Consider the following 11,337-nt stretch of genomic DNA (forward strand, 5'->3'; position numbering starts at 1 on the left):
CTTTCGATATAAATATTAAATCTAGGCTCTAACTGCCAGCAGAAGTTGTTATGAAACTGCAGGGCAATTTTTTAGATGAATTCAAAATGTGTCCTATCCGACATCTGACTCTAAATCAGTACTTCAAGAACAGATTATATGGGAACCTATTCCCAACTCGCTAGGTGCACTTTATGCTACATCAATGACTAAACTTCAACCATAATTGATACTGATTGAAGAAGTTTATGAAATCCTGAAGGCATGGAATTTATCCAACAATGCAAGCTTTGCAAAATGCTAAATCACATGCCTCAACTGAATGTGACTTTTCTTCATGTCACGTTTTTGCCTCCATCACGGCCTAACAGCATGATTGGTGCGGCCTCTCCCCGGCCTCTCCCAGAGCTTCAGCAGTGGGCGCAGCACGGACTTTCCATCGCGGAGCCGGGCGATCCCTTGTTGGAGAACGCTGGAGAAGAGCCTGCGGACTACAACATCCTGAACGTCTGCAGAGCTTCTAGCTGCGGGTGCAGCGTGGACTTTCCAACGCGGAGCCTGGGATCCCTTGCCGGGGACCGCAGGAGAAGAGCTCTGACTGCCAGCCTGCGACCTATAACATTGTGAAGCTCCTGTCTTCGGTAGGAAGCGGCCGATTCGGGACTTCCAAGCCGTGGAGTGTCCGTCTGTCCCGAACTCGGAGTTTCAAGCATCCCGACGAGAGGGCCTGTACATCGTGCCGTCCATAGCGGTGACTGTGGAGGGTCCATGGCCCCGATCATGGATGAACAAAGAGGGAGAACTGACTGAACGCTATTGCCTTCCACCACAGTGAAGAATGTCGATTCCACTGTGGTGGATGTTCATGTTGTATTCTATTGTGTACTGTGCTCTTTTTGATTTTATGGCTGCATGGCAAATCAAATTCCACTGTACCTTAATTGGTGCATGTGGCAATAAATGTGAACTTGAACTTGAACTTGAACATATCGCTCTAAACCTTTTCGATACATGTACCTGTTAAATGCTGTTATAGTATCTGCCTCAACTACTTCCTCTGGCAGCTCATTCCATATATCCATCCATATATCATGTGTAAATTCAGGTAGTTACAGAGCTATTCAAGCACAGAGTCGATTAATATCGAGCTTGATTCTATCTTTAAAATTCCCAGAACTGGATAACAATCATGAATGAAATCCTCCGTTCCCTAATAAGTGAAATTGAGAATCAGTAAATTATGGAAATCAGAAATAAAACTGATAATGCTGGAATCACTTATATCAGCTGGATAAGAAACAGGCAAGGATGAGTCCCACCCAGTCACTCCCCCTTCTCCTTTCACCCCATCAGTCTAGATTGAGGGTTTTAAAAGATTAGATTCAGGGATTCAGGAACAGATTCAGGGTCTGTTTCTTCCTGGTTTCTATCAGGCAACTGACTTAGCCTATCAACAACTAGAGTGGTCCTGAGCTGCTGTCCACCTCACTGGAGACCCTTGGACTATCTTTGAATGGATATGACTTTAATTGGATATGAGAAAGATACAGCAGGCAGTGAAGAAAGCTAGTGGCATGTTGGCCTTCATTACGAGAGAATTTGAGTTGAGGAGCAAGGAGGTCCTACTGCAGTTGTACAGGGCCCTGGTGAGATCACACCTGGAGTATTGTGTGCAGTTTTGGTCTCCTAATTTGAGGAAGGCCATTCTTACTATTGAGGGAGTGCTGCGTAGGTTCACTAGGTTAATTCCCGGGATGGCTGGACAGACATATGATGGAAGAATGGGTCGACTGGGCTTGTATTCACTGGAATTTAGAAGGATGCGAGGGGATCTTATGGAAACATATAAAATTCTTAAGGGATTGGACAGGCTAGATGCAGGAAAAATGTTCCCCGTGTTGGGGGAGTCCAGAACCAGGGGTCACAGTTTAAGAATAGGGGTAGGGCATTTAGGACTGAGATGATGAAAAACTTTTTCACCCAGTGGAATTCTCTGCCACATAAGGCAATGGAGTCCAATTCACTGGATGTTTCAGGAGAGAGTTAGATTTAGCTCTTAGGGCTAAGGGAATCAAGGGATATGGGTAAAAAGTAGGAATGAGTACTGGTTTTGGATGATCAACTGTGATCATATTGAATGGTGGTGCTGGCTCGAAGGGCCAAATGGCCTACTCCTGCATCTATTTGCTATGTTTCTATGTTTATCTTGCACTAATCTTTATTCCCTTGATCATGTATCTGTACACTGAGGATGGCTTGCTTGTAATCATGTATTGTCTTTCCGCTGACCGATTAGGACACAACAAAAGCTTTTCACTGTACACGTGACAATAAACATTTTCTATTCTCACGGATACAGCCTGATCTGCTCAGTAGTTGCAGCATTTTCTGACTTCCTCTCCCTAACCAAGGTTAATAATACCTCAGATGTCAGAAACGATTCCGACCTGAAATATTACCTAGATACAAAATGATGGGACAGGCAGCATTTCTGGAGAGAAGGAATGGGATCGTACCTGGATCTCTGTTCTAACTCCCTCTTAAATATAGCCAATGAACTGGCCTCAACTACCTTCTGTAGCAGAGAATTCCACACATTCACCACTTTGTGTGTGAAAAAAAAAATCTCATCTCGGTCCTAAATTACTTCCCCCTTATCCCCGCTTAACATGATTACAATCAAGCCATCCACAGTGTACAGATACAAGAAGGGAATAACATTTAGTGCAAGGTAAAGCAAGAAACGCTGCTGTTGAAATAAAGATTTGAAAGAGTGGAGTGATAGTAACATATGAAAGCATATCCGCTTCTGGGAGCTGCACGCAAAGAATCGCCTGGCGTTAGTGCCATCTTTGAATCAAGTGTTATTGTAATTGAATCAAGTGTTATTGTAATAGTATTAACAATATTGCAACCTGTGTTCAATAGTACATCTCTGTCCTCTTTTGGCCAGGCTTTGCACAACCATACCAGAGCACTAGAAATATTCCCCCCCCCCCCCCCCCCCCCCCTCTCCCCCCACATTCAAATAAAGTATCACAAGAATACATAAATCCTGCACGGACAGTAAAACACGCGGATCAGCTGACATCAGTGGGAACTCCTTGAGTCTGAAGAAGGGTCCCGAACTGAGACATCTTCTATCCATTCCTACAGATGCTGCCTGACCCCACTGAATTACTCCAGCATTTTGTGTTTTCCTCAAGATTCGAGCATCTGTTCCTTATGTCTTCACCTTGCACTGACAAATGGCTCCAAGTTGTGATTTGTTTACATTTCACAAGGGCTTTGGAAGATTTTTATTTCGCTGTTACTTCATGGTTGGCTGGCTATATCCTGGAGTGAAATATGAACAAGTACTTTGAGAGCAACTGCATTCTGGATAGATAGATAGTAAGTTGCTATTTCCATGATCAGAATCACCTTTGAACCATTCAATCTGCTTAATCCAAGCACACGATGACAAAAGTAAAGACTGATGAATGATATCGTTCCTTCGCTGCTCATGAGACACTGAAGCATTGATATCAAAGTAATTGGCTTTTTTAAGTTGTTATTACACAAAAGCAATATCCAATGCATGCACAATGCCACTCCACACACATCAGTGGGATTAGTGTTCTATTGATGTTGGGTAAAGCCTAGATAAATCTTTGTATAGAATCATGGTTCTCCCTGGTAGAGCAGCCAAACCCTTGGATTAGCATCTCATATAAAACATAATTTATACAGATGTGTAACACTACAGTATTTCCTCAATAATGTGCTGGATTGTGCGGTTACAGCCCACAAAACAATCAACTATTGAGTCACATCTAACACTCAATGCACGACGATATAGAACTAAAAGTTAATAAATAGCCTCTTCATATAATGATAAAGGAACTAAAATCTCTACTAATTTCCCCTGTAGCCGCAGGTGGTGCAACATTTGTTCAAACACCTTCTCTCTCAACACCATCCTGGGACCTATGCAGCCCTTCCAGATGAAGGGGAGATTTGCATGTATCGTGTCCACTGCAGTCTGCACTCACTACGTGGCCTCCTCTACAACGTGGAAGCCAAGAGCAGACTAGGCAACCAGTTTGCAGAGCACCTGCACTCTGTCCATAATGGCCATCTAGAGCTCTCACTTGCATGTCCTTTCAACTCTCTTTCCCATTCCCACAGCAACCAATCCATCCTCGGTCTTCTCCGCTGCCAAAGTGAGACCCACTGCAAACAAGAAGAAGAACGCACTTCATATTCCACTTGGGTATTCTACAATAGTCTTCACCTCCATGACAGTGCCAACAATAGTAGACAGAGTGGTAAAGAAGGCATATGGTATGCTTCCTTTCATTGGTTGGGGCATTGAGTATACGTGTCAGAAAGTCATGATGCACCTCATTAAGACTTTGGTTAGGCCATATTTGGAGTATTGTGTGCACGGAAATCACTATCAAAATATGGAGGGGACCGGGAGACAGGGGGGACACAATTTTTTTGCCGGCCGCGCGTGCAAGCGCACACTCACACACACACGCGCGCGAGGCTTCGGAGGCTCAATGCACCGCTAAATGCAGCTCAACTCTGCCTGTCTCGCCGGGTTAGCCTAGAGCCCAGCCGGGACTCACGGGACACCAGCGCTGCTTCTCCGCGCTGGCTGTACACCTGGGCAATATTTCCCGCAAGTCCAGGCAGGGCTGTAGGTTAACCTGGCGGGCCAGGCAGAGTTGAGCTGTGTTTAGCGCTGCTTCTCTGCGCTGGCTGTGGGCCTGGGGGCACAGCTCCCGTCTGACTCCCGACCTCTCTAGCCACCCCCAGGCGTGGGGGGGGGTGGGGCACTCCGGTGGGGGAACGGGACAGCGCCGGAGCGCCGGGATCGATACTGGCTGCGGATGAGGTGCAGGTCAGTGCCGAGAGTGTTTTGGCTCGTCTCCCTCCTCCAATCATTGCGCTCTATCCTCAGTCCCACCCCACCCCCTACTTCCGCCTCTGACCGACACTTCCCTCCTCCAATGATCGTGCTGAATCATCATCATGTCCCGCCTCCATTGCCTGCTGACCAACATCTCTCTCGTGCAATCGACGCCCTCGATCATCAGTCCCACCCCCACTGCCTCGTGGAAAGAGGAGATTTCACCAGGTTTTAAAATCCGGATTACAAAAACTTGGGGGGAACGACCCCCACCTCAGAGGGGGACGTGTGTCCCCTGACCCCCCCGGGATTTCCACCCCCGAGTTCTGCTCTCCATATTACAGAAAGGATGTTGTAGATACGCAGGCAAGAAGATTTTTATTATGTTGGTCTTCATCAGTCAGCGAAGTGAGTATAGAAACTGGGACTTTATGTTACAGTTGACCAAGATGTTGGTGAGACCACACTTGGAGTATCGGGTTCAGATTTAGTCACCCTGCTATAGGAAAGATACCATTAAGATAAGAAGATTTGTGAGGAAGTTGCCAGGACTCACGGGCTTGAGCTATAAGGAGAGATTAGGCACACTTGGAACGCAGTAGGGAAAGGGGTGATCTTATAGGGATGGGTGGAATCATGGAGGGGAATAGGTATGGTCAATGCTCAGAGTTATTTCCCAAGGTAGGGGAATCAAGGCAGGAGGGCAGAGTTTTAAGTTGAACGGGGAAGAGTTAATAGGAACCTGAGAGGCATCTTGTTCACACAGAAGGTTGTGGGCATCTGGAATGAGCTGCCAGAGGACAGTAGTTGAGTACAATAGCATTTAAAAGATATTCTGACGGGTACATAGTTTAGAGCGATATGGGCCAAATGCAGGCAACTGAGCCTGGCTAAGAGGAGACTTCTTGGCCAGCGTAAGTGAGCTGGACCAAAGGCCCTGTTTCCATGCTGTATGATTCTTGGACTCCATCAATGTAAAGCCTGCAGATAGCAAGGCCAACACTTGAGAATGTCGGTCTTCACATAGTTTGTGTGGTCTACTATTGTTTTAAAAGATCGAGCAATTCATAGTCCGTGGTTGGACTTCTTTAAGAACTTATCCAGCTTTTCCTCATCCCCCCCACCATACCATAGTTACACCTCCCTCAATCCTATCCTCAATATCGGAGGATCTCACAACCCTCAATCTGTAATACTCACCTATAACCACACCCACACTCACAGCCCAGTTCCAATCTTTACCATCCTGCCTGTTTGGCCTAACCTCAATGCCAACCTCCCTGGGTGAACTTTCTATAAACACTCCCAGACTGATCAGACCCCTGATCAGACACCTGATCAGACACCTGATGAGACACCTGGGGTGGCATTGTGGCACAGTGGCACAGTGGTAGAGTTGCTGCCTTACAGTGCCAGTGACTCAGGTTCGATCCTGTCTATAGGTGCTGTCTGTACGGAGTTTGTACGTTCTGCCTATGACCACATGGGTTTTCTCCAGGTGCTCCTGTTTCCTCCCACACTCCAAAGGCGTACGAGTTTGTAGGTTAATTGGCTTTGGTAAAATTGAAAATGTCCCTAGTGTGTAGGATTGTGCTAGTGTACGGGGTGATTGTTGGTTGGCAGGGACTCGTTGGGCTGAAGGGCCTGATTCCACAATGTATCTCTAAACACTAAAGTCTAATAATCTCCTAGTTTTGACTGGCCTATTGAGTCAGTTCCCAGCCAGATCCCCATCAATCTCCCTGCACAATCCCATAACAGCCACTTGACCTGACCTCTCTATCAACTACCTGAGCCCTCTACTAACCACTGAACTTGACCTCCATCAACCTCACTTTCCAAACCCTCAAACAATCTTCCACCCTGATCCTTCTACCAACTTGGACTTCTTGGTCCAACATGACCTCCATACATGTCTCCTTCCAATCGCTTGCTCCCCAATGATCCCCAGCCTGAACAACATTCGACATAGACATAAACATACAAAATAGGTACAGGAGGAGGCCATTCAGCCCTTTAAGCCAGCATCGCCATTCATTGTGATCATGGCAGAACGTCCCCAATCAATAATCCGTACCTGCCTTCTCCCTTCCCCCTTTCTCATTCCCTTTACTGATTCCCATGGGGCTCTTTCTCTCATGACAGCCCCCAATAAACACATCCAAACTTCAATTATTTGATTTCCTTTCTGTTTTTCATTAGTCTGAAGATTTGACCTTTTCCCTTTTGAGCAGTGAACGATATCTGTGCCCTGATGACACTCAATTTTGCAACAACATATGTCCAAACAAGTATCTGTTAATTCTCCATACACCAAGAGTCTACAGCAACCAAACAAGCCCCATTCAATTTGTAAGTAACAACTTCAACCTGATGCAGGACTGTAGCGTGGAAGTCTTGAGACATGTGCTGGATGCTTAAGAAATCACAAAGTGCTGGAGTAACTCAGTATCTATGGAGGAAATGAGCAGGCAACGTTCTTCAGTCGGAAGATGGGTCCTGACCCGAAACGTCCGTGACCCTTAGATGATTCCACATTCTCCGCATAAGGATCCCGAAGATATTCCGAGAACGAATCCTGACAATAACTGCGGTCGACAAAATGTGTAGGAAGGAACTGCAGATGTTGGTTTACACCAAAGATAGACACAAAAAGCTGGAGTAACTCAGTGGGTCAGGCAGTATCTCTGGAGAAAAGGAATAGGTGATGTTTCGGGTCAATACCCATCTTCAGAGAGTCTGAAGAAGGGTCTCGACCTGAAACGTTACCTATTACTTTTCCCTAGAGATGCTGTTTGACCCACTGAGTTACTCCAGTTTTTTTGGGTGTATATTCGATAACTGAGGTCCCTTTTCCACACCAGCTGTTCATTGGGTATATACTGAAAATTAGGTAGTGGACAATATATTGCAGCAGTGAATGCAGCAATCCCCTCTGTGCAGAATGGAATAATACTGAAGATGGATGCAAATGCAGTTTAAAAATGAATACCATAAGTTACTGATGGGTCAGCCACACTAACAAGAGAGTCATAGAGTCATAGTGTCATACGGTGTGAAAATAGTCCCATTGGCCCAATTTGCCCATGCCGACCAACATGTCCCATCTACACCATTCCCACTTGCCTGCGTTTGGCTCATATCCCTCTAAACCTGTCCTATCAATGTACCTGTCTAATTGTTTCCTAATGCCCCTGTCCCACTTAGGAAACCTGAACGGAAACCTCAGGAGACTTTGCCCCCTACCCAAGGTTTCCGTGCGGTTCCCGGAGGTTCCCGGAGGTTTTTGGCAGTCTCCCTACCTGCTTCCACTACCTGCAACCTCCAGCAACCACCTGCAACCTGCAACCACCTCTTCCGGCAGCTCATTCCACACATCCACCTCCCTTTGTGTGAAAAATGTTACCCCTCTAATTCCTATAAAACCTTTCCCCCTTCACCTTAAAAGTAATGTCATCAGTCATCAATGGGTTAACCACACTAACGGGCAAGTCCACGATGGTTTGCAGTCCACTGAATTTGTCCGTAAATTATCAATGAGTTTGACATTTAAAAAGTTTAAAATACCATCATTACACTAGAAATAGGTAATAAAACTTTCATTTTTACCATTAGTTTTCCCTGAAACCTTGTTAAAACATTGTATCTGATTGAGTTAATTAAAGCAACATTTCAAAATATTGAAACAGATTTTTTTCTGCATCTCAATTAGCTGTGGTCATCTCTGATGGATAGAGAACTGCTGTGGTGCAGGCAACCTCCAACTGATTTACTAATATTACAAAGAATTGTTCATGGGGAAATCTAAATATACAACAGGAAAAAACTTAATGGTACATCAAACCCTGGCTTAATTCCTCATGTAAAACTCCCACCTTAATGCGTAATCTTCTTAAAAATTTACCTCCATAGCTGGGAATTATCTTTTCAAACCAACCTTTTCTGCCTCTGATTTTCCAAACATTTCACTTCCACTTTCTGCTTTTTGTTTCCTCTGGTCTCCGTTATTCTGCTGTGGAGTCATGATGCTGACTCGATCCTTAGCTGCACATGTTTCTTGCTTCCCATGTCCAGCGGGAGGAATGATTTGTGCACTGTGTTTGCTGTTGCAATCTGCATAAATCCCCCTGATAATGATCTGACTGGACCCGCTGTTTGATCTCTGGTGAGAGTTGCACAGTTTTTCTTTCCACTGAGCTGGGACAGCGTCCTATTCTGATCCATGGGCCGTTCCTCCTCACTGACTAAATAAGGGCATCCTCATCTAGCTGAGCCTCAATGACTGTAACCCTTTAGTGCTGAAGGCATACAAGTCCTGAATTACCAGCACATATATCCTACTTTTAAACGGGGTCGTTTTGTAGAATGTTTTATTTTTTCAGCAGCCCTTATTTTACCAGCCCAGCCCTTTTTACTTCTACTATTGAAACTAATTAATAAAATTAAATTAAATTAAGAAATTTCCGATCACAATCTAAGAATCCAAAAATGTTAATTTACGAATAGAAATTAACTTTTGCTTCAATAGCTCTCAGTTCCATACTCAGCGAGTAGATTGCAAAGCGTAGAAACATAAAAAATAGGTGCAGGAGGAGGCCATTCGGCCCTTCAAGCCAGCACCACCATTCATTGCGATCATGGCTGATCGTCCCCTATCAATAACCCGTGCCTGCCTTCTTCCCCACTTGACTCCACTAGCCCCTAGAGCTCTATATAACTCTCTCTTAAATCCAAAAGGCAGAACAGAAGGATTTCACAGTGAACAATTGAACTATTCCACTAGATATCGATAGTGATGACAGAATGAAGGTATTAGGTGAGATCAGGATAAGGTTTGCGTGCTTAGCCCTCCGTGAATGAACAGCCTATTGACACTTCAGGGTCAGTATTACCCCGTGTCCCCCCCGGCCACGAGTCTGGGAGGTTAATATCAGTCAGCTGGTTTATCCGCTGTTACCAATGCCAAGTCTTCCTTCTGGAATTTTAAACTGCTCCCCTGAGCAGGCATGGGCAGTAACGACAGCCAGCTAAAGAGAGCAGGAAGAGAATTAATAGTGTTTTGAACATAGCTTCTGGTGCTTCAGCTCAAAATCTTGATGGTAATCTCCCATCAAAGTAAACACTCGCCGGGTCAAAAGAAGACGGATTGCGTTGATCTTTAAACTGCTGAGTTAGATGAATATATGACCATCCGGTATTCTTGTGGAAGTTGTTACATGTTCTGGGTTGTATACAAGGTTGTATACACTGCCTCACAGTGCCAGAGACCCAGCTTTGATCCTGACCTCAGGTCGCTGTCTGTGTGGAGTTTGCCTGTTCGCGCTACGACGACGAGGGTTTCCTCCAAGTCCACCAGTTTCCTCCCACCTCCCAAAGACGTGCGTGTCTGCAGGTTAATCAGTCTCTGTAAATTGCCCCTAGTGTGTACAGAGTGGTGGAGAAAATGGGATAATATAGAACTAGTGTGAATGAGTGATCAATGGTGATCGATGGTCACATTTGATTGGGTGGGCTGAAAGGCCTGTTATCATAAGTTCATGTACATAAGTTATAGGAGCAGAATTAGGCCATTTGGCCCATCACGTTTACTCCACTATTCAATCATGGCTGATCTATCTATCTTTCTCTCTCAACTCCATTCTCCTGCCTTCTCCCCATAACCCCCTGGCACCTAGCAAAAATCTGTCAGTCTTTAGCTTAAAATATCCATTGGGCCCCCACAGCCTTCTGTGGCAATGATATCCACAGATTCACCACACTCTGACTAAAGAAGTATTAATGCTGTACCTTTCAATCAATTCAATCGATCAATTCTATCAATCAATTCTATAAAAAAGACTATTTAAATAGTGCCTCGATGAAGTCATAGTGTAATGCATGAATTATAATTTCCACTCTGCATATAGCATGTCCCCTGAAACAGCAATCCGATAAAGGCTAGCTTTGGTTTGTCAGGTGCTGTTTGGGGGGTAAATCTTAGGTCGAGTCTTCTCGAATCAACCAGGTGCTCGGAATGCCTGAAAGCACAGACTTCATATTCAGGATACTCAGGGTGCAACCAGCTAACCTTCAATACTCATGAGGCACCCTGCAGGCCATAGTGAGGTCCAAACAGGAAGTCACTGTATAGAAACATAGAAGTTAGGTGCAGGAGTAGGCCATTCGGCCCTTCGAGCCTGCACCGCCATTCAATATGATCATGGCTGATCATCCAACTCAGTATCCCGTACTTGCCTTCTCTCCATACCCTCTGATCCCCTTAGCCACAAGGGCCACATCTAACTCCCTCTTAAATATAGCCAATGAACTGGCCTCAACTACCCTCTGTGGCAGAGAGTTCCAGAGATTCACCACTCTCTGTGTGAAAAAAGGTTTTCTCATCTCGATTTTAAAGGATTTCCCCCTTATCCTTAAGCTGTGATCCCTTGTCCTGGACTTCCCCAACATCGGGAACAATC

At 45.2% G+C, this 11,337-nt stretch overlaps 1 protein-coding gene across 2 annotated transcripts in view; it reads right to left on the reverse strand.

The window, feature by feature from the left end:
- The window catches only part of arhgap20b (Rho GTPase activating protein 20b), a 95,119-nt gene extending 85,273 nt beyond the window's left edge, over positions 1 to 9,846 (reverse strand). The window contains exon 1 of one of the 2 annotated variants that reach the window (XM_055643597.1): positions 8,817 to 9,846. In XM_055643597.1, the coding sequence (XP_055499572.1) occupies positions 8,817 to 8,903 (87 nt within the window). In that variant the 5' untranslated portion in view covers positions 8,904 to 9,846. Of the gene's footprint in view, positions 1 to 8,783 lie in introns of both variants that reach the window. The other variant, XM_055643598.1, reaches the window with a different exon arrangement.
- Between the last annotated feature and the right edge of the window lie 1,491 nt (positions 9,847 to 11,337).

Source organism: Leucoraja erinacea, chromosome 12 (assembly GCF_028641065.1).
Source record: "Leucoraja erinacea ecotype New England chromosome 12, Leri_hhj_1, whole genome shotgun sequence".
NCBI lineage: Eukaryota > Metazoa > Chordata > Chondrichthyes > Rajiformes > Rajidae > Leucoraja > Leucoraja erinaceus.